The following is a 24,948-nucleotide window of genomic DNA, read 5'->3' on the forward strand; positions in this document are numbered from 1 at the left end:
TGATGCGAGTGTAAAAACCGCCACAATTCTAACATGCAGCACTAGCAACAAAGCAATTATAAGTAGAAAATACTTGCTGTTTATTTCTAATTTTACACTGAAGTACCTTCTTCCCAGAAGGGGTATTACATTTCTACCACATGTGTTGCGTAATTCTTTCAATTGCATTAAAATGACAGTTGTTATTCTATGGGTGTTTGGGTTGACCTAGTTTGCAAGCTTTGAAGCTCAGCTGGAGGATTGATCATGTCACCAAACAGTTTTAAGTCAACTTAGTAACTTTTCTGAACTTAGTAATTGTTACATGTGTAGCAGACCAATGATTTCTATAATCTGTATTTCTTGCTTCAGCATAACTACCATGGGCCCATTTGTTCTGAACACCCTCATGAAATTATTAAACAGTCAAAATGTTGGACATGAGCTTGTAACTATAATAAGCTGAAAATATCAAAAATCAAAAATAACCAGCAAAATCTTGGACCTTCTCCTCAACCACTGATGTCCCAAAACAGGTTAGAGACAGTGAAGTAGTTTTAAAATGTGGTGTCATGTGGGAAACACACAGCTAATTTACAGCATTGTAATGATAACCACATGATCTGCTTCTATGACATTGAGTGAGTAGTAACTATTGGCCAGGATACAGAGATAGCTCCCCTGGTCGTCTTCAAAATAGTTGTCTGGAATTTTTGCATGCACCTGAGAGTACAGACAGGGCTTTGCTTTAATGTCTCATCAGTAAGATGGCATCTCTGACTAATCAGCACTCCCTCAGAATTTAGATGCATATCCAGGCTTAAAAAAGAATCGCTTTAGTTGTCCAGTTATTTCCTTTGAAGTATTACAAAAAAATATAAAGTACTTGGGGGGATTTGGTGGCACAGTAGGCAAATACGTTTTTCTGTGAGTTGTGTTAAAATATATGCCAGTTCCATGAGAACGAAGCAATTGCCTGTAAGGGGAGGCAGTCTTAATCCTCAGCAATGAATTTGTCCACAATTTGCCTGAAATGAGTAAGAATGCTGATCAAAAGCACATGAACAACTTGTGCAGAAAAACAAAAGCTCATTTAATGAGTGGGCTCATCCAAAGAGGGGTCCCAGTGTGTACTCGTAAATGCACAGTCAACTTAAACTAGCCACATAAAGAAAATATCACCTAGATTTTGTGTTCAAGTTCTGAAGTGGAATTTGTACCTTTAAACTCAGTATCAGTTGAACCATAGCTGACATCCTAAGGAAGTCCTAATCCAGACCATTCTTAGTCATTTTTAACACTTCCTAACAAGAAATTAATTCAAAAATTGGGAATATCCTTGCCAAGTTTCTTACATTGCAAAAGTGACTGCACTTCAGAAGTTCTTCATTTGCTGAGGGTTTTTTTTCTCCCTGATTCCTTCTGTGAATTGTTTCTTTAGATGACACAACAGGCTTTGGAGGACATAACTGAGCACAAAACTATGGGCACTGAATTAACATTCCTTAAATAAAGCCATGGTTCTTAATTTAACTGTCTCAAATATATGGGGTCAGTACTTGGTCTTTACTATTCTCTTGGCTGGTGCTTTTGACATCGATGCAAGTTGAAACATGTCTGAAACAAAAACTATTAAAAGTCATTCTTTGTGTAGTCTTTGATAAGCAGGGGTGTCTCGGAGTATTGATAGATACACTTAACTTTGAAATAGCATGATTTTCAGATGAGTATTTGTTTTGTATATAGTTTTATTTTTGCCTTGACTGTTTTCATATTTTAATTAGGGGGCACGAATTGGCCGCATTGATGCTTTTGTGCAGAGCTTGGACAAAAATTTCATGGTTCCAGTTGGTGGTGCTATAGTAGCAGGTTTTGATGATGTCTTCATAAATGAAATCAGCAAAATGTACCCAGGTAATTCATTATCAGATACTCTGAGTTAATAAAGTGTGTTTCAGATATAATGATCAGATTTGCTTTGAATTTAGGTTTCATTTTTGTTTAGTCTCTTAGAAAATCTTGGTACAAGATTCTGAATTGGACTTCATTGCCTGTGTCAGATGCAGGGTTCATCTTAGTCTAAGCTCAGAAGGAATAGCATTTACTCCAGAATAAAATTAAGTTATTTCGCATTGGTGAAAGAGTCATTTTGTGCTGTCAATATGTATGAAGCAGTAATCAGTTTAAAACTGTTCAAATTATTTTTAAAATTACAAACCAAACATGTAATGTTATTTTAATGCTTTCTCAGGCATACATTTGATAGTTTTGTTCAATATGATAAACCATAAAATATTAAATGGCTAAAAATCCCAATTCATATTTTCTCTTCTCTTACTATAAATTCCCTTATCAAAACAAGCATTTGGTTGCCGTAATGGAAATTGATTGTCGCCAGGACATTATTTAGAAAGGACTGTCAGAAACATCCTGATTTGAAATTTCTCTGGATCTCTCGCTGTCCCTTTGATGAACAATCAATTGAGTCTTTCTGTTTATTCTTTCATGGATGTGGGTGTCACTGCTAGGCCAACATTTATTGACAATCCATAATTGCAGTTAAGAAGATGCTGATGAACCACAGCAGTCCTTGAAGTATAGAAACTCTAGTGCTGTTCGGAAGGAAGTTTAGGAGTTTGATGCAGCAACAGGAGAGGAACAGCAATATATTTCCAAGTCAGGATAGTGTGGCATGGAGGGAAACAAACAGGTGGTGGTGATGGTCCCATGGATCTGCTGCCTATTTCTTTCTTGCTGGTAGAGGTATCAGGTATGAAGGTGCTGTGAGTCTTTGCAGTGCATTTTGCTGATATATGCAGTGCTGTTATTGTAGGTTACTGGCGACGGGAGTGAATGTTGGAGGTGTTAGGTAATATGCTACTCAACTCTGGGGCTGTTTGTTTGGGATGGTGATGAATGGAGAGTATTCCATTTCGCTTGACCTTTGCCCTTAGATAGTGAATTATCCTACACATCCCTGAACACTAAGGGCAATTTAGCATGACCAATTCACCTAATCTGCATATTTTTGGACTGTGGGAGGAAACCCACACAGACGTAGGGAGAATGTACAAACTCGATACAGACAGTCGCATGAGGCTGGAATCGAACCTGGATCCCTGGTGCTGTGAGGCAGCTGTGCTAACCACTGAACCACCGTGCCGCCCTAAGTGAATATGCTTTGCGGAATCAAGAGATGAGTTACTCAAAACAAATTTCACAGCCTCTGACCTGCTATTGTTCTATCTGGTCCAGTTCAATTTCTGATCAGTGAAAACCCCAAAATGTTGCTATTGCAGCATTCAACAATAGTGATGCCATTGAATGGCAAGAGTAGATGGATAGACTCTCTCTTATTAGAGATGGTCATTGTCTGACATTGTGTGAATAAACAAAAAAGTACAAGAAATATCTGTTTAAGTTAAAATACTGTTTAATTTTTAAAATATTTTCTAAGAAATCAGGGAACATAGTTTGTCACATTTGCAGCTTTCTTTCTTGAAATCTAACCTTCATGCTGAGCAGGCTCAATCCACCCTGTTTCATTTAGAGAACACCAAATATACAACAGCTCTGGTTTGTTGGTTAGTTTTCACCCTCGCTGTTTCCTCAAATTTATATCTTGAATACAATGCTTTGAAAAGTGCTTGTCTGAACAACATACTACTTAAATTTTCCCTCCTATATTCTGTTCTGAAGGTAAAGTAACGAATAAGCAAGATTGAGTAGCCTGGTAACCCTGCTGCCACCACCAACACTACCTCCCCCCTACCCACCTCCTTTCTGTTCCCTATGTCATGCAAGGTCAGTGTGTGAGTGGATGAGGTTGGTTGACTGTGAGCATATTGTGTAAAAAATGAGGTCTGCAGATGCTGCGAATTCTCTATTCCTGAGATGCTGCCTAACCTGCTGTGCTTTGACCAGCAACACATTTGCAGCTGTGAGCGTATTGTGGTCAAGTTCCATCTTGTCACTATTTAGAAATGTCCATTGCACAATGACCATAACTGGCAGTTCTTTAATCTCCAGCAGAGGGATGTTGTAACCATTTATAAAATAATTATTGACTTGGGTTAGCTAACACTTCCCAATACAGGAATTGAAAATGGGAATCTTTCTGATATATATGGCTTATAGTCATGACTGAAACATTGACAGACCTGTATTTTCACTCAGAGCATTTAAAACTAGTTAAGAATTGAAATTGTTTCCCATTTATATTTTTAGGCCGAGCCTCGGCATCGCCCTCAACAGATGTTCTTATCACGTTGCTATCGCTTGGTCTGAATGGCTATAAGCGTCTCTTAAAAGAAAGGAAGGTGAGTTTGTTACTCTAGCCTGAAGCCTGTACCTACTCTGCACTCCTGTATATTTTTCATGTTTACATTTCAATGATCTGCAAATAGCTATCATGTTATCAATTCAATTGTGTTGCATTTTTTGAATGAAACAGATAATGTTTCAATTTTGGATAAGTTGTACCTTGAGGATTTCCTCTCCATTCATATTCTGAAATTAACTTTTCAGGATTGTGACAATTATAAGGAATTTCATTCCTTTACAGTGCTGCAAAGTTTCCTCCAGGGACCTTCAGAACTGCTTAGAGGAACATTTTAACTAGGATTTGCTGTCAGAGAGTCTGTAAATATTTAGAAAAGGTTAAGAAATCACTGATGGAGTATCTGCTGTTAAATAGCTCCACGGGAAGTGCCAAGAATAGAATATGGACCTCAACACCATATTTGTTGACCTGGCCATGGCCTTTGACACAGTCCACTGAGAGGTGATGATGAAATTCTGCTACCCTGAGTGAGTTATCCTCATGGTCAGCAGTCCCCTTGGTGGTCTGCTCACATGTGCTCTGGAGTCTTCTGACTCAGTCCCAGTCAGTAATAGAATAGGGCAGGATTATGTGCTAGCACCAGTGTTTCTCAGCATATTGTTCTCTGTGGAGGTATTCTTATGAAAGAAGGAAACATGGCTGTGATACTCCCTGAGTACTCTGCATCTATCTTCACTAGAGAAGAGGGTGCTACCTTTTAGTGTGAAAGCAGAATCAAATTGCAATTTTGGATAAGGTAAAAATAGATCAAGAAAAACTTATTAGGTTAGCAGTTCTCAAAACCAGAAAGTTACCTGCTGGGTGGCATATGTCCAAAAATAATGAAGGAAGTAAACCTGGTGATCATAGAGCCTCTGGTGTGATTGTCTAATCCTCCATATATAAGAGTTTGGTCCAGAGCATTTTAAGTGTTCCTCTGGATTGTAAGTTTTGAACAACTATTTTAATAAAGGGCTTGGAATCAACCAAGTAAGGCCAGTCAGTCTAAAGACCATGGTGGAGAAACTTTGAGACAATGATTGGGAATAAAATTAATTGACATTTGAAAAAGTATGGGCTATCGCATAACAACTAGCACAGCTGCGTTTTGACTAAGTAGGTTGAGTATTTTGACCAAGTAATGGAGAGGCTTGATGAGATTAGTAGTGTTGGTTTGATGTGTTGTGTGAGGAAGAGCCACCTAATAAACCTTTCAGCAATATTCAAGTCCTTGGGTTTAAGGGGACAGTGGCAGTAGTAACAGAAAATTAACTTTGGGCCAAAAAGCAGAGAAGTAGTGGTGAACATTTTTTTTTCAGATTGGTGGAAGGTATAACTAGTTGCATTTGCCAATGGTCAATATTAGGGCTTCTTTTTTTGATATATATTAGTGTTTACAGGACATAATGCCAAAATTTGCAGATGACACAGGACTCAAAAATGTAATGAACAATGCAGCAGTAACAGATATCAGGAGAATATGGTGAAATAGGCAAATTCATGGTCTGAAATTCAATGCAGAGAAGAGTTTAAGGGATACATTTTGTAGGAAGAATGAAGTGAGGCAGATGAAATTAATTTCTAATGGTGGTATTTTGAACCAGAGAGACCTGGAGTATATGTACAAAAATATTTTAAGGTGTCAGAATAAGTTGAGGAGACTGTTAAAGCATAAGTGATCCTTGGCTTTATAAATAGAAATATGGGGTACAAAAGCAAGGAAGTCTGGCTAAAAATTTGTAAAACCTGTAGCAGAAAAGAGTATTGTTTTTAATTCTGGGGACTGCTATTTGGGAATGAGGCCCAAGCTTTTCAGCGAGGAAGTGATTTATTTCAGCTGTAGTCCAGACAAAGGACATGGCTATATGGAAAAGACTGTTGAAGCTGAAGTTATTTTCCCTAGAGTAGAGAAAGTTACAAGGAGATTTGAAAGATGCACTCAAATTCTTGAATGGTTTTGGTAGAGTGAATAGTAAAAATTGTCTCCGGTGGCACAATGGTCAGTACCCATATAATACAGATTTAAAGTGATTGGCAGAAGAAGCAGAGGTAACATGAGGAAATGTGTTTTCATACAGTATGGTGTTGTGATTCAGAACACATTGCCTGAAAGGGCAGTGGAGCAGATTCAGACAGTAGCATAGAGAAGAGAAGTGGACAGATAGACAAAGGAGGAAAAAACAGGACAATTGGGAAGAGTTGAGATTAGTTGGATTGCTCAATGGCCATTTTTGCGATTATTAGATTAGATTCTGTACAATATGGAAACAGGCCCTTCCACCCAACAAGCCCACACCACCCCTCCCAGACCCATTCCCCTACCCTTTATTTACCCCTGACTAATGCACCTAACACTATGGGCAATTTTGCATGCCAGTTTACCTGACCTGCACATCTTTGGATTGTGGGAGAAAACCAGAGCACCCAGAGGAAACCCACACAGACACAGGAGAACGTGCAAACTCCACACAGTCAGTCACCCGAAGCTGGAATCGAACCCGGATCCCTGGTGCTGTGAGGCAGCAGTGCTAACCACTGAGCTACCGTATCTTTCAATAATTTTCCAAATTCCAGTAATATATATTTCCTGATATTGTGATAGTGGTGTTTCAGTATTTAAATAGCTGTTGCGCAGAATTAATGTCAATTTATTGAAGGTGTTGTATTTATTTTGCCCATTTAGAACTGTGGAACATGACTAGGCCAGTTTCTGGTCATATTCTTTAAAGCTTGAAGATGAACAGTTTCACAGATTCGGAGAAAGTCCAGATGCTGGAAATCAGAGTTAAAAGTGTTTTGCTGGAAAAGCATAGTAGGTCAGGCAGCATCCGAGGAGCAGGAGAATCGATGTTTCAGGACGGAGCCCTTCATCAGGGCTCTGCCCCGAAACGCGATTCTCCTACTCCTCAGATGCAGCCTGACCTTCTGTGCTTTTCCAGCAATATTGTTTCACAGATTAACCCATAAGATAACAGTCTGAGTTGAGCCTCTCTTGTGCAGGTTCCATATGTGCCATGATTTTGAGACCCCAGTACACCATGACTATGATCTGTTGGTCGGTTCACATGTAGGTGTTAAATATGAAGTATGAGCAAATGAAAAATATTCCAATATGAACAATTGTGATGTTAAGACATGTATTCAAGAAACAAAAGTTGTCATGGACTTCCCATTATTTATTTGTTTTCCAGTTGTAAATTCAGAGAATCTACATGCCAAGCAATAGGTGACCATGAATAGCTTAAACTAATGCAATTTGTCAGAAAAATTTAAAATTATTAAACAACTACAACAAATATGAGATGTTATGGACAAGATAATTATAAATCTTAATTTCATTAATTGGTAGTGTTTCAAATATATTTAGCTGCTTTGATGTAAAAGCTTGTAGAAATTAATTTGTCATGTTTATTCTTATTCCCTATTAGGACCATCATCTTTTATTTAAAATATGTAACTTTTATTTCTATAACAATATGGCACATCATATTCAGATTCAGCAGGCAAATTTACTGCAAGTGCAGGGGCTTTACTTCATTGAAATGCTGGCTTAGATTGGTTATCACATAAATCCTTTTAAATGTTGCAGTAGTATTTATGAAATGTTGCAGGATTAATATGAACAAGAATATTCAATTGTATTCAGAAATTATTTTGATATATTAATCTTGACAGGTGCCTAGAGAAACACGGTGGCTCTGTCATATCAGTGTTTTTTATTAGGGAAAAAAATTGTCCTTGACAGCTGTTTCAGATTAATAGGCTGAACTAAATGCTCAAGTGATGAGCTGTTGCATGCTGTTCTATTGAGAACTAAATGGTACCTTCCTCTTCTGAGCTACACAGAAGAGGAAGGTCCTTAGTTCTGTCCTATCGGTTGATCTATGGCAGGGTACAGCTGGGATGCTACATCTGATGTCACTGTTCCTGGGTTAAGGAGGAAAACAACATTTTGCAGCTTCTTGTGCCTGATAATTCTCCACTAGGCTCTGACGATGTGTGTGGCATGTTGGACAAGATCAAGCTTAGTTGCAGTCTTCTCTATGTTACCCTTGTGATAAGTACTGTCCAAGATCAACATACGGAACAGCCACTTAGTTGTGCTACTGAAAATGCCAGGGGCTTATTGAACCAAAATATTCCTAGAAATAAGGAGTTAATGCTGTCATGTGAGGAGGTGAGAAGGAAGGAAATAACATTGGCTGAAGAATGAGCTTAAATTTTCGAAGCTATTGCAATTTCAGTCAGACTCTATTGAGGTGAAATTATGATGGGACAGATTAATATATTCAGTGTATCTGTAGGATTGCCATCCAAAATCTAACCAACTTGTAACAATTTCCCTATCTTCCCTGAATTTGCTCATTTGCTTACACAATCTACAAAGCATCTTGGTCTTGTTTTCTATCATAAAAATGGCCACTGATAGAGCACTGATTGAGTCAATGAAACCGTACGCCTAAACCCATGTTTTGAAGGTAGTGATATTTTGACAGTATTCTGAAATAGAAAATATGGCTTTGGGGCAACATTGTAGCATACAATTGATGTCATGAAGGAAGGTGTAAACTGTCCAGCATTCCTGCTCTTGACTATAGGAAATCTGTGATAGATGGAATGCAGTGGCAGTTGTCACCCTGCCTACTTCACAGTTAGATGGCTTTTGTCACTTAGTAACCAAGTTCACTTGAAGAATGGGCACTTGGATCAGAATCTTATTTGTAGCATAATCCATTGTATTCAGGAGTCAATTCAAAGGAAAATGAGAACGCAGATTGTTCTGATCCCAGCTGATGTAATTACTGAATATTCAGATGCTAGACTGAAATCTGTCATGAATAATCATGTTTTGTTGTGTTTTGGTTTTGGTTGACTTGGTCTCACTGAAACATAAGTACCAATGTTGCAGACTTGTTGTAACAATAAAACAGAAGTTTATTAAGCAAAAGGAATGAAGATAAAATGGAATAAAGAAGATTATTTACTTAAAACACAAGCATGTGGTGAGATAATCTCATTAATCTCAGCAGCAATACTTCGCAGATCCCAAAACACCCCCAGCAGAAAATCATTTTTAATAACATCTCAGTGACTTTAAAATTGATTTTAAACCCTAATGTGGAAAGTCTGAGAGCTTTATAACCTAGTTTAAATATTCTCAACTTCAAATAACCTCTTCAGGTTTTGTTCAATCACTTCTGATTTAGGACTACCACTAACTCCTGACTTAAGGCAATCTAGTGTGAACAAATCTAATTATCTTCTTCCTTTCTCAGAACTAACTTTACATATAAAAACTTCTAAATAACTGCCCAAAACTGAAAGTGTCTCTCTAATTTATGGGTGCCTCCCCTGCGCTAATAAAATAGTTTAGAAATGTCTACAGAAACCTTGAGGCACAATCATTTATCTTGCTAGGTTGTAAATGCTCCTCAAGTCAATAAAAAGCTTTTAGGTCTGAAAACTAGCCCTTACAAACTGTTTTATCAAAAAAAAATCACCATGATTGGAGAAACATTCACAAGTTGTAGACCAAAGTTCCCACAGTGCAGAAGAGGCCATTTGGCCCATTGAGTCTGCACTAACCCTCTAAAGAGCATCCCATCCAGACCCAGACCCCACCCTATCCCTGTAACTCCATACGTATCATGGCTAATCCATAAACCTGCATATCCATAGAACATTACAGCACAGTAGAGACCCTTCAGCCCTCGATGTTGTGCCAACCTGTGAAACCAATCTGAAGCCCATCTAACCTACACTATTCCATTATCATCCATATGGTTATCCAATGACCATTTAAATGCCCCTGAAGTTGGCGAATTTGCTACTATTGCAGGCAGAGCATTTCATGCCCTTTCTACTCTCTGAGTAAAGAACCTACCTCTGACATCTGTCCTATGCCTATCACCCCTCAACTTAAAGCTATGTCCCCTCCTTCTTGCCATCACCATCTGAGGAAAAAGGCTCTCGCTGTCCACCCTGTCTAATCCTCTGGTCATCTTGTATGTCTCTATTAAGTCACCTTGTAACCTTCTTCTCTCTAACAAAAACAGCCTCAAATCCCTCAGCCTTTCCTCGTAAGACCTTCCCTCATTATTAGGCAACATCCTGATAAATCTCCTCTGCACCCTTTCCAATGCTTCCATATTTTTCCTCTAATGCGACGACCAGAATGTCTACAATACTTCAAGTGCAGCACCAGAGTTTTGTACAGTTGCAATATGATCTCATGGCTCAGCAAATCAATCCCTCTACCAATAAAACCTAACACAGCATACGCCTTCTCGACTACCCCATCAAACTGTGTAGCAACACTTAGGGATCTATGCACATGGACACCGAGATCTCTCCGCTCATCCACACTACCAAGAATCTTACCATTAGCCCTCTGTATTCCTGTTAGTCCTTCCAAAGTGAATCACCTCACACTTTTCCACATTAAACTCTATTTGACACCTCACAGCCCAGCTCTGTAGCTTATCTATGGCCCTCTGAAACTTGCAATATCATTCTGTGCTGTCCACAACTCCACTGAATTTAGTGTCATCCGCAAATTTACTAACCCATCCTTCTATGCCCTCATCCAGGTCATTTATAAAAATGATAAACAGTAGTAGCCCCAAAACAGATCCCTGTGGTACACCACTAGTAATTGAATTCCCGGCTGAACATTTCTCATCAACCACCACCGTCTGTCTTCTTATAGCTCGCTAATTTCTGATCCAAACTAAATCACCCTCAATCCCATGCATCTGTATTTTCTGCAATAGCCTACTATGGGGACTTTATCAAATGATTTCCTGAAATCCATATACACCACATCAATCACTTTACCCTCATCCACCTATTTGGTCACCTTCTTGAAGAACTCAATAAGGTTTGTGAGGCATGACCTACCCTTCACAAAACTGTGTTGACTATCCCTAATCAAATGATTCCTTTCCAGATGATTTTAAATCCTACCTCTTATAATCCTTTCCAAGATTTTACCCATGACTGAAGTAAGGCTCACCGGTCTATAATTACCAGGGTTATCTCTACTCCCCTTCTTGAGCAAGGGGACAACATTTGCTATCCGGCAGTCTTCTGGCACTATTCCTGTAGACAATGACAATGTAAGGATCAAAGCCAAAGGCTCTGCAATCTCCCCCCTTGCTTCGCAGAGAATCCTAGGATAAATCTCATCCAGCCCAGGGGACTTAGTTATTTTCATGCATTCCAGAATTCCTGGACACAATGGAGCAATTTAGCACAGCCAATCCACCTAACCTGCAGATCTTTGGGCTGTGGGAGGAAACTGGAGCACCCAATGGAAATCCACGCAGACACAGAGAGAACATGTAAACTCCATACATACAGTCACCCAAGACTAGAATCACACCTATAACCCTGGTGCTGGGAGGCAGCAGTGCTAACCACTGAACTACAGTGCTGGCCCACAAGTTGATTATTAATTCCTTCAGACACACAGAAAAAAAACGCATGTCACTACTTCAAAAGCCAAAAATCCAAACTAAATACAAGTCATATTACAAATATCTATAAATTGTACAGCCTACTTCACCGAATGAACATCTTAAGCTTTAAGAGAAGAACTGTCAGGATGAGCATAAGGAGATTTTAATAGTCTTTATTTCTAGTAAACTGTTTAAATGATTCTTCTTAAAAAGAAAAGCATAATTGTATGCATGCTGCAAATAAGCTTCAATTCTGCTTGATAGAAAATGACTGTCACAACTGGAAAGATTAATGCACTGCAAAGTTTGCTGATTTATGGCAGCTGTCACAGCACTTTACTGCATTCACAGCATTCTGAGCTGTGTACTGATGCCTGACTAGTTGCAGGTCAAAATGCTGAAAACAGCACAAAGGAAATACTGCACAGGTGCAAGCAAGACCAGGTTGTCTGTCAGAGATACAGAAAGCTTCGAATAATATCCCAGTAGTCTGTGACAATGTAAGGCAAGAAGCCAGTTAATTAACTTCACGTAAGGGTAATCTATATCTTTCCATGCTGGACAATTGTATGCATCTGTGTGATCATGCACCTGAGCTCATTCAAGCAATGAATTTACCCATTAATGATAAATGAGGAGAAAAGGATTTCATTATTTGGGTGGAATCTTTTGGTGGAGATGGAGGTCTCAGCCAGTGGCTGTGTTGTGCCTTGAGAACTCAGTGCTGCCTGTTGGAGGAAACCTACTGACTGCCAAACAAGCACTTGACATGACAGTGATGCAGCTTCTAGGAATCAAGGACTTTGGGAGCAAATATCCCTCCTTCTGAAAATTCCCAGCCAGTCGAGACCTTTAGTTCTGTTAAACGTTAGAACCATTGGGAGGCAGTGGCAGTTACCAGTGTGGCACCCACCTAGGAGCATGGCTGGAACCCTGTCTAAGGGTGAATATTGTTGTGGGGGGTGTGTGCAGAGAGGCTTCAGCAGAAGGAAAAGGGACTAGTTGTCAGTGTAAGTGTTAACACCCCCACCCGCTTCCTTCCTGATGCCAGAATTCCTCAATCAGTCAGTAAGTATCGTGAACAAGATATCCCCACTGGAGCCTGTAAGCAAATTTGCAAGGATCTGCTTGTTGTGCCTCCTGTTAACCACTTAAGGCCTTAACTGGAGGTAGAGATCAGCTAGCCAAACACATTAAATGCATTTCTGTCATTAACTTTGCCACAGAGGAGGGCACAAGATTCTGCCCGTCATTTTATATGTGAGTTCCAATTGAATGATGATAATATTTTTTTATTTGGCTACTGCTGTTTCATACACAGCATCATATTTTCAAAGGTTAACATAGTGAAAAGAATTCTTGCTGCTTTGATCCATAAACCTACCTGGATGTTAATTCCTGTTGCTTCTCATTTGTGGCGACATCTGCTGTCTGGCTGCCTTTATTCATGGGTGTTCAAGGGTAGACTTAGTATGGGGCTGCATACACTCAGCTACCATCATGTTTCCAAGTATTATTCTACATACCATTTCAGCATTTTGTGGTCATTAAATAAAATACCCTGCTCATGAATGGTGAAACTGGAATATGTAAAACATTTCAGAGTGTCAATTTTTTTTTATAAGATGTATGTTGAATGAAATATAATTGGCTGTTTGAATTGGATTTTGAATTAACATCTTGAAATGTGTTAGAAAATATACCTCTCAGTGTTGTATCTCTGGAGCTGTGCCAATGCTCCATAAATTAGGTACATTGTGGAACATGGTGAAAATCAAATTGCCATTGTGATTATTGCAGTGGGGTATTTGCACCATTTATCTTATGTCATTCCATTGAATTATGTATGGAGAAAAGACGTCCTAATGTACAGAATAGCCATTACCATACTCCTGTTCTGAAGTGAGACCTGGATTGTGTATCAGAGATACTGAATACTAAAAACATTCCACAGTAATGCTTCACCATATTTTCTGGATTCACTGGGAAGACCATCAAATATATACTAGTGTCCTTGTTGAAGTCACGTCTACAAGCGTTCAAACAAAGTTCCTGCAAAGCCAACTAGATTAGATTGGACACTATTTCTGGATGTCATCTCTTGCATTAGGTCTTGTTTTCATTCAATTCTCAAATGTATCTAGAAGGCATTAAAGAAAATGCTACAAAGACCCTCAGTAGCTCTCCTTGAAATGTAACAGCATCCTATTAATGGCTGTGAGGAGCTTGCTACACATTGTTCAAAATGGCAACAGCTTGTTCATTAAGCTGCAGAAAGTGAAATAAGAGAAAGGAAATTCTGCACTCTGTGATGCATTAACTCATTTTATATCCTGCCCCAAGTGTCCAAATATCTTCAGGTTGAGAATCTGCTTGTTTAGTAACATGATTCACAACAGAAACACATGACCCTGAGTAAGCATCAGCTGTGAATTAGGGAACAGTTGACAAGTTAAGGGAGCCACTTCAGTAAATTCAGTAAGTATGGAATATAGAAATGGAACAGTTATTTGTGTAGTAAGGTAAGTACTATATCATTTCTTATATTGGTCCCAATGAATAAAGAACATGTTTTATTTTCCCAGATTTCTTAGTGATTTACCACTGCTTTTTTTCCCCCCCAAAGCCTTGAGACACAGAACTTTGGCTCATGCTTTTGTGATGGGAAAGCTTCTAGAGAATTATTCAGGGTAGAGTTAATAGTCACATGGAAAAAGGTGGTTCGATGAGTCAGCACAAATTTCTACATTGGAAGTCACGTTTAGCTAACTTGCTGGAGATTTTTTTGAAGAGGTAATAGAAAGGTTTGATGTGCTGTAGGTAAACTTTCAGAAAATGTTTGATACAGTGCCAAACATAGACTTGTGAGGAATATTATAGGTGATGGAGTAAAAGGTCAGTAGTAACATGAATACTAAATAAACTGAGTGATAGGAAACAGAGTAATGGTCAGTGGATAATTTTCAGGCTGGATGATGGTTTGCAGTGGAGGTCCACAGCGGTTGGTAATGGAACAATTTCAAAGTTTGCTGATGACAAAAACTTGGAAGAATTGTAAAATGTGAGGAGGACAGTGTAAAACTCCAGAAGGATATAGACAAGTTGGTGGAGTGGGCAGACAGATGGCAGATGAGGTTCAGTGTAGAGAAGTGTGAGGTGATGCAACTTGGTCAGAAGAACATTGACAGACAACATGAAATAGGTCGTACAGTTCTAAGTGGGTGCAGAAGCAGAGGGACCAGGCTTTCAATGTACACAGATCATTGAAAGTGGCAAGACAGGGAGAGAGAGCAGTATGTAACGCATGAAGTATTCTAGGCTTTATTAATAAGGGTTTGGAGAACAAGAGCAAAGAGGTGATGTTGAACTTGTGTAAGACACTTGTTGGACCTCTGCTGGAGTACTGTATACAGTTTTGAGCAAAACATTATAGAAATGATATGAACACATTGGAGAGAGTGCAAAAGCAGTTCAAAAGCAACAGTTCCAGCAATGAGGAACTTTAGTTATGGGGATGGATTGAAGATGTTGGAACTGTTCTCATTTTGAGAGAAGAAGGCTAAAAGGAGATCCACTTCAAAATCAGAAGTGGACTGGACAGATAAGATAGCGAGAAACTATTCCCATTTGTAATAGGAACAAGAACAAGAGGGCATAAATTTAAAGTATTCAGTAAAGTAAACAAGTGTGAAATGAGGGCAAACCCTTCCGCTCAATGAGGACTTAGGGATGGAGTGCACTGTCTGAATGTGGTGGAGGCAACTTCATTTGAGGCATTCAAGAGGATATTGGATGCTTATTTGGATAAAGATAATACACAAGGAAGGGGAAATGAGCAAGATTTTGGCACTAGGTAATAGTGCTCATTTGAAGAGCAGGTGCAAGCATGGTGCACTGAATGGCCTCCTTCTGTGCTGTAACGCACATAATTCTGTGATAAGTAAACTCGTAAGGAGCTAGAACTGCTGCAAGCTTGAAAATACCAAACATTATAAATGGCCTTTCAGCAATAAATAAGGTAGAAATTACATTTAGGCCGGCTTATGACTTAAAGAGAAGGAATATTTCATTAGGTTTTAACCAAACTTATACCAAATAATCCCATTGCATCAGAAACTGCTGTGTAAGATTTCCAGTGGCTTTTGTGATGCTATTAATCCATTCATTATATGCATACTTACAGTTTCTTTTCTGAGCACAGAGAAATCTTTTCCCATAAATCCTTTAAAAATTTAACTTTGAAAACCTTTTGTTTTGCATGAAATACTGGAGTTGGCAGTTCTGAATGGCAATTACCTTGCAGCATAGAACTCACATTCTAAAATACAACAAAACTGTACATTATAGCAGAGATATTTTTATAAGATAAATCCAATAATGTTTGCACATCTCTTTTCTTATTTACTTTCTCCATTCTTATTGAACAGTGGGAGACTATTTTTGTTAGTTTTGCACTTTTTAGTAATTTGTATTCAGGAAAGTCTGTGACCATAATAAACAATTTCCTTTGTTCTATTTAAACTAGATCAATTCAGTTTGGCTTGTGGAGGGATCCTATTAAGATAAAATGGCACAATTAGATTAATTTTCTAAGTCCCATTAAATGTTCATTAACGACGTCATTTACGCAGATGTCCTGTAGTCAGACAGTCACCATTCTTTATTTAGAATTCATGGAGATTTAATAGTGTGGAAGCAATAAACAGTTGCAATGAAATGCATATTTATTAAAAAAAATTAGCAGTTACAGAGTTAACAGTAAGGAATGTGCACGGCTGGAAATATTGTGCAGAAGATTTATGAATTTAAAAAGTGATTGATTAGGATTTTTTTATATGGCTTATGAGGAAATCTATTCATAGAAATAATCCACTGAGAGAGAAAGAACATTCAATGGTATCTTCGTTGAGGATTTTGCATTCTGTGAATTTGGAAATGTGACATGATCAGTGCCATGACTAATTTGGTATAAAAATTGGCAGAATGACGTAGATATGCATTTTTATTGTGCATGTAAGACAGTCAGTAAAAGCAGAGTTAAAAATCACACAACACCAGGTTATAGTCCAACAGGTTTAATTGGAAGCACACTAGCTTTCAGAGCGGCGCTCCTTCATCAGGTGGTTGAAGGAACAGCGCTCCGAAAGCTAGTGCTTCCAATTAAACCCTGTTGGACTATAATCTGGTGTTGTATGATTTTTAACTTTGTACACCCCTGTCCAGCACCGGCATCTCCAAATCAGTAAAAGCAGAATTTGTCTAGATTTGAACAAAAAAGCCTGTTTAGTTTGGTCACTTTGTGAAAATTGCTGAATTAGTAATGTGACCTAATGAAATATACCCACAATCGGGGCAAACAATTAAATAAAAGTACACTGTACATACAAAGTATTTGCAAACTTGCGCAATTGAGTGCTATTTCAGTTATAATACAAGATTAAGTCATAAATCTAAATTGTGCCCCAAAACCAGTATCTCAGCTTTACAGTGGCAGGATTCAAGGCAGCCTGTTAGTCACTCATGCACTGTTTTTGGAGGCAGCTATCCATTTAATGATAGGCTACCTCCACTGAAATCAAATTTTGGGGTCCCTCTTGCATGGAGCCTGAAGAGTAAGGATTAGACTAGGGAAGAGCAAGTCTGTTTTCTGTACATTTCCTTTGAGTAGTCAGGAAAAACCTCTGGAGATTTCAGAGGTCCACATAGTTATAATTCCAGGATACCTTGGGGCTGGGGTCATAGATCTTTTGGGTTGCATCAGCTGTCCTTTGGGATGGGAGTTGGGGATCATTTGGAAAGAAGTCAGTTACCCTTTGGGACAGTTAACAAGAGAGAAGATTATATGTAAAAGGTACATAAACCCCTTGGAACTATCCAGCTTGCAAAGATCCATCAAGAAGTACCCAAAAGCATCCAAGTGTAAAAACTGTCACCAGTGTCAACCTGTCAAAGAATGTCAGAATGCATTTTTATCATGAGAATGCTTTTCTCAATAAAATGTAGTTTGCAACATAGTAATTTTAAGTAATAAAATTATATTCTTTTCTTCACTGTGCCTGAGGTCTTGAGGCTATTCAAAGAGTTGGCATCGTAAGTGAAGGGGCAAAGTGGTGTTGGTAAAATAAGGCACTAAGTTGGTATTGGGGCCATGGGGGATGGTTAGAGGGTCGTATGTTACTATAGGACATATGAGAGATTATGGAGAAAACTAGAGGACTTGTTTAGATTTTTAACGTTTGGAGATACAAGATGCTCAGTTGGATCTAGACCTTTCGGACTGTAAAACGTGGGAGCAGAAGAGGCCTTTTGGCCGATCGAATCTGCTCTATATTTCTGTGCGATCATGACTGATCTGATTATTGTCAATTTGACTTTCCTGCTTTATCCACATATCCCTTCATTCTCTTAATGATCAGAAATCGGCGTTTCTCAGCCTGGAATCAACTTCTGTGGTAAAGAAGTCCACAGCTTCACCACCCCCTGAGTGAAAAAGTTCTCCTCATCTGTATCTTTAATAGACACTTCTGGTTGAAGTAAGGAAATCATTGTGATTGTGAACCATAGCACCACAGAAATGATACTGCACAAAAAGTGGCCAATTGGCCTATCTGTCCATGCTGACTCAAAGACACCCTGATGCCCTTTCTAATTCTATATTCTAGCACACAACCCACAGCTCTGCAGCTTACAGTACTTAAGATGCAGATCTAGGTCCCTTTTAGAAGAGTTTAAGATCTCTTTCTCCATCACCAACTCAGGCATGAACTGCAGAGACCTCCCACCCTCTGTGTAAAAAGGTTTTTCATCATGTGCCCTCTAATCCTTCTGCCATTTAACTTGAATATATGATGCCTGGTTTTTTTAACTCTCTGCCAAGAGAAACAGATTCTTCATCTCTAGTCTATCTCTACCTCTCTCGATTTTGTATACCTCAACCATGTCACCCATTAGCCTTGTCTGTTCCAAGGAAAACAGACCCAGCCTCTCCAATATCTCCTCGTAACTACAATTTTGCAGCTCTAAAAAAGCTTGTTTGCATATAAAAAGTCCATACAATAAGTCCAAACTTACAAGAATTTGTCAAATGTTGTCAATTAAAACAAAATGTGGTAGTGAAAATAAATAGTGCAAGGTATTTCGGAGTGCATGTTCACTTATATCCATATAGGATTTGTGCTGCATTACTGATTTCTCAAACTGTTGAATGGAAACATTTGCCGACATAAAGGATGAAGTACAAATAAAATGAAATACTTAAGGGACTAGATGAAGCAATTTCAGTGAATTGGAGTTTTTCGTATCAGTCTGTTTTTCCAATAGTGCCAACATCAATAGACTGATAATTTTATTTTCTGAGTTATTCTCATGATGGACTATAGATGCTTTGGCATGGAGAGTGAAATGCAAAGGGTGATGGCTAGGGGATATGATTTGGCACTCAGCTAATACAGAGACTGTAAAGGATGATTGGAGGCATATGGGAGATAAGTACATTGGTACAGGGGGCATCAGGGTCTTTGGATGATAGGTCAGTGGATAGAAGAGATCTAAGGGACTATGAGAGGTGCATACAAGAATATAGATTAGTACAGGAAATACAACAGATATTGGAGGTGGGTACAATTGTATACTGTCAGTTGGTATGGACAGGTCATGGTGAGTGAGGGGTGCAGGAAGCATAATTTATGATTTAATCTTTACTTTTAAACTTTGAATGCAATGCTGGGGTCTCCAGTCAGGCTTACTGCCCAACCAGTCTTCAGAACTGGTATCGTTCTCCTGTGTCATCTGACCAGATTTCCAATCTAGCCCAGCTGAACTAAACATGGAAAGTGCAGGCTATGTTTAAAGGTCATGTTCCCAGAGGTGGGATTTGGAACAAAAATTGGGGCCTTGGATTTGCAGTTGCTGACAGAAAGTATTTGTGTGTTGTTCAACAACTCCATTATGGCAGAAAAAAAAGGCAAAAACTATTGCTACTCATAATAATCATAGTAATACAGAATATTGCAGTCTGAAGTATGTGTGCAAGTCATTAGGACATTTGAATTATTGAAGCATTTGGCTCTGAAAATATTTTGTATTTTGTATTTTGCAAAAAGAATGACAGTCAGCAACATTCCCAGAATTGAGGACAATTTTTCACTTTGATATCTGACTAACATGCATTCTGTACTTTAGCTGTGTTTGAATAGAAGTGCCTATTATATACTCAAAGATTTATGATGTTTTCTGGTGCGCTGTAGTTTAGAATATGGTACCTGAAAACTTGATGTAACACCAATGTATCTTTGAAACTTCTTTGCCACCAAGATCTGTAGATATAATATGAAAAAGTAAGGATAATGTGAATCGTCAAGTGAAAAGGTACATTAAAGTAATTTTAGAAGTGAATGCTACTGTGTTATAGGATCATGCAATGTTACAGCAATGGAACAAGGCATTTGACCTGTTTACTCTGATGATGGGCAAAGGAAAAAGGAATGCAGCAATCTAGAAAAAGAATAATATGGAGATGCCGGTGTTGGACTGCGGTTACAAAGTTAAAAATCACACAACACCAGGTTGTAGTCCCACAGGTTTACTTGGAAGCACACTAGCTTTCAGAGCGACGCTCCTTCATCAGGTGATAGTGGAGGGCTCAATTGTAACACAGAATTTATAGCAAAAATTTACAGTGTGATGTAACTGAAATTATACATTGAAAAATTGATTGTCTGTTAAGCCTTTCATCTGTTAGAATACAGCGATAGTTTCACTTCTTTCATGTGTAAATCACAAAACTTTTTTTAAAGTTGCATTCTCAGGTTAGCTGTTAACAATGGTGATAGCTAGACAATATGTTGAAGGTGTTGGCCCCCTGTGTTCTCTGTCTATGCCATGATGTTTAGATTGATTCTAATCTAAAAAGTGAGATAACAGAGTTTTACATAAATTCATGCAGTTTTTGAGCTCAGAGTTCTACATGATGCATGCAGTTTTTGAGCAAAGTACAATGTAACTCTGCAAGTACAATTCACCCCACAAAATATATGTGTGCATGTGGGTCTTTGTCTGTGTGTGTGTGTGTGTGTCTGTCTGTCTGTCTGGGGTGGGGTTTGTGAGTGTGAGAAAGTGTGTGTGTGTGTGTGTGTGTGTGTGTGTGTAGTGAGTGCAGTGTCATAAGTGTGTGAGGGGGTGCGTGTGGGAGTGTGTGTGTCTATAACGGTGTGTGTGGGTGTCTGTGTGTGCGTCTGTGTGTACCTGTGTCCATGTGTATGTGAGAGTGTGTGTGTGTAGGAATATCTGTGAGTGTGTGTAGTGCAATGGTGATCACCTGTAATGTGACATGAACCCAAGGTCCTGGGCACACACACACACACACCGTTATAGACACACACACTCCCACACTCACACATGCCCCTCCTCACAGACTTAAGACACTCTGTACTCACTGTACACACACACACACTTTCTCACACTCACAACCCCCACCCCAGACAGACACACACACACACACACACACACACACACACAGACAAAGACCCACATGCACACTTATATTTTGTGGGGTGAATTTGTACTTGCAGAGTTACATTGTACTTTGCTCAAAAACTGCATGCATTCATGTAGAACTCTGAGCTCAAAAACTGCATGAATTTATGTAAAACTCTGTTATCTCACTTTTTAGATTAGAAGCAATCTAAACATCATGGCATAGACAGAGAACACAGGGGGCCAACACCTTCAACATATTGTCTAGCTATCACCATTGTTAACAGCTAACCTGAGAATGCAACTTTAAAAAAAGGTTTTGTGATTTACACATGAAAGAAGTGAAACTATCACTGTATTCTAACAGATGAAAGGCTTAACAGACAATCAATTTTTCAATGTATAATTTCAGTTACATCACACTGTAAATTTTTGCTATAAATTCTGTGTTACGGTCGAGCCCTCCACTATCACCTGATGAAGGAGCGTCGCTCTGAAAGCTAGTGTGCTTCCAATTAAGCTTGTTGGACTATAACCTGGTGTTGTGTGATTTTTAACTTAGAAAAATAATGAAAGCTATAGTGTCTGACTAGGCTCTATGCCATGTTTTCTTTTAACTTCTGCACATTTGTATGGCATTGTTAAAAGCAATATTATATGATTTGTAAATATGATGTGCTGCTTTGTCCAGCAATTTACAGATGCAGTAAATTATGAGAACACACAGTAATTGATTATTGCTTTCAATCCTTTTGCTATTGAGTTTTTAGGCAACTCTTTTAAGTTTTCATTTGTATTGCAATAAATGTCAATGTGTACAAATTGGGAAGATCAGTAAGGATATATGTTTTCCTTCATTCCTGAAGAAGGGCTCATGCCCGAAACATCGATTCACCTGCTCCTTGGATGCTGCCTGACCTCCTGCGCTTTTCCAGCAACACATTTTCAGCTCTGATCTCCAGCACCTGCAGTCCTCACTTTCTCCTATATGTTTTTCTACTCAATTTATTTTGGTTTCTTCAACTCAAAGTTAAGCTTGTTAATATAGTTGTTATGGATGCCATCTAGTATGCAAAATGTTAACAAAATGGCTAACTTATGTTTTAATTGGATCATTTGATCATTTTCAGTACCTTTGTCCATAAATTTCCATGCTTAATGATATTTGGAAAGTTCAACATACTGTTCCCTAATTTTAACAGTGATGTTTTGAGGAAGCCTCAACAATATAAGAAATCTAAATTTCTATTTGCTCTCCAATTTAATATGTTATATCGTTGGGAATAAAGCTATAGTGTGTGTGTGTGTGCTGGTGATGATATAATTTACCCATATGTCCTGGGAATTGATGAATGTTGAGTGCTTTGACCAATAAAAAATGAAACCACTCAAATAACATTTCAAGGAAGAGAGAACTTGGAATTGTACATTGGTTGGGGTGTCCCAAATTGCATAACAACCAAAATGTTATTTTTGAGTTGTAGGGTCATATTTTCACGACTGAGGCAAGTTGAGTGTGGGAATTTTCTTACTTTGGAGACCCACCTCAGTATAAAATATCTCAATATGTGCAATTTTCACTCTGGCCAAGTTGAGTTCATTGCCACGAGAAACAGATTGGATGTGACATCAGGAATGCTGAGTGCCAGTTTGGTCTGGCTTAAAAGTTCACTTTGGTGTCCATTCCAGTTGTTTGGTTACATCTTAGATTTTCTAACCCTCAGTCCTTATACTTTGCTATCCCCTACCCACTCACCCTGCCAACTCATATTTAAAAAAACAATTTGTGTTCCTTTGACACTATACAAAACTCAACAAAACATACCATTAAAACAATAACAGAAGCTTTAAGAACTTGACACCTTGTTAACCTTGTGCAAAAGGTCTTTGAGACATTAAGAAAGAGATTAAACATAAAATAACTTCTTATAACCTTATAGAGATGTCAGTCAAATGAAAACAACACTTCTTGGCATTAGTATAAATTTTTTGATTTGATTTAATTTATTATTGTCACGTACTGAGATATAATGAAAACTGTTGTTTTATATGCTAACTAGACACATCATACCTTAAATAAGTACATCAGGGTAATAGAACAGAGTGCAGAATATAGCATTATAGCTATGGAGAAGGTGCAGAGAAAGATCAGTTCTAATATATGAGAGTCTGTTCTTAAATCTGATAACAGCAGGGGAGGAGCTGTTTTTAAATCTTTTTGCATATGTTTTCAAACTTTTGTATCTTCTGCCTGATGGAAGAGCGTGTAACCAGAGTGGGAGGGATCTTTGATTACTTTGGCTGCTTTCCCAAGGTAGCAGGAAGTATAAACTGAGTCAATGGAAGGAAGGCTGGTTTTCGTGATGGACTGGGCTGTGTTACAATTCTCTGTAATTTCTTACGATCTTGGGCAGAACAGTTGCTATTTCACTCTCATAATCCTTTTAGGCGAAATTAGACTCTGATCCAAGACTCTATGCCATAGAGAAGTTGGCCAATAACATAAAAATTGCAGGAGCTAAGAGACGACAACCTTCACAGTGGAAGTACCCAGATTGGGAATGGAGGGTGTGTAGGCTCACTATCCATATCTCTATCCTCACCAACGAAAATTTGAGTACTGAGAATAAGGCCAAGGATGCCACAGTTGGATGCTGCCCACCATTTCTAAATGCACTGGTGTCATTCGATGTATAAACGAGGTTATTGTCACTGTTATAGTACATGGAAATGTGGTACCAATTTATACAGCCATGCTCAGCAAAAGGTTAAGTGACATTTTTGAACTGTTGGCTGAACGATACATTTTGGCCAGCATAGCAGGAAAAACATCCTTGCTCTTCAAAATGGTGCTGTACATTTTTTGACATTCATTTTGGGGCTCGCAACAAGTAGACATTGTCAAGATTGAACAACAAAATAAACTCTTAAAAATGCTGTAGACAGTATGGGTAGTTGAATGGAAGTTAACATAGAAGAGAAATATTCAACGGTCATGATTGTAAATCATTTTATTTACTCGTTGACTTAATTTATATTATTGCAGGAAATGTTCTCTTACCTTTCAACTGAATTAAAGAAGTTGTCTGAAGCTCACGATGAAAGGCTTCTGGGGACTCCAAACAATGCTATTTCTTTAGGTAAAGCTGATTTTACTTTCTCTTTAAAATAATCGTAATCATTTTTGTGTACATTTCACTGAATTCTGCTATTTCAAAATACTTTGAAACAGTTTTTAAAAATAAAGTTATTCTCCAATTTAATCAAAATAAATATTGCAGTTCAGGAAGCCTTATTTTGCATAATGTTAATTAAAGGTAGCAAATAATTTCAAGTCAGTTTCTTATGTTCTAGCTCGAAAGAGTGCAAAATGAAAAGCTTCAACTTCTAGTCTCCTTTTATCAATGTTGAAGTTCAGTACCACTAAGTATTTACTGCAATCATTTAATTAAGAAGCTTTAGTTTAAGAGGGATCAAGCATTTGCAATGCCAGCCTAGACATACAAACATATCAAGTAGCTGAACTTGGTGCAAAACATAAAATTTTGAGTTACTGTTGGTATAACTGACAAGTGATTTTTTTGGAAGGCTGTCAGTAGTTAGTTAAGCAGCATATCCATTATTATTGAGAAAGAGATTGACAGAATTTTAAGAAAAGCTTTTAGCGGAACAAAACACAAATAGGATGACTCTGGAAATGTGAAATGAAAGGAG

General features: G+C 38.3%; 1 protein-coding gene across 4 annotated transcripts in view; it reads left to right on the forward strand.

The window, feature by feature from the left end:
- The window catches only part of sepsecs (Sep (O-phosphoserine) tRNA:Sec (selenocysteine) tRNA synthase), a 72,083-nt gene that overhangs the window by 36,167 nt on the left and 10,968 nt on the right, over window positions 1-24,948 (forward strand). For all 4 annotated transcript variants that reach the window (XM_060825185.1, XM_060825176.1, XM_060825167.1 and 1 more), the window contains exons 8-10: window positions 1,764-1,893; window positions 4,207-4,298; window positions 24,281-24,374. In XM_060825185.1, the coding sequence (XP_060681168.1) occupies window positions 1,764-1,893; window positions 4,207-4,298; window positions 24,281-24,374 (316 nt within the window). The remainder of the gene's footprint in view (window positions 1-1,763; window positions 1,894-4,206; window positions 4,299-24,280; window positions 24,375-24,948) is intronic.

Source organism: Hemiscyllium ocellatum, chromosome 1, assembly GCF_020745735.1.
Source record: "Hemiscyllium ocellatum isolate sHemOce1 chromosome 1, sHemOce1.pat.X.cur, whole genome shotgun sequence".
Taxonomy (NCBI): Eukaryota; Metazoa; Chordata; class Chondrichthyes; order Orectolobiformes; family Hemiscylliidae; genus Hemiscyllium; species Hemiscyllium ocellatum.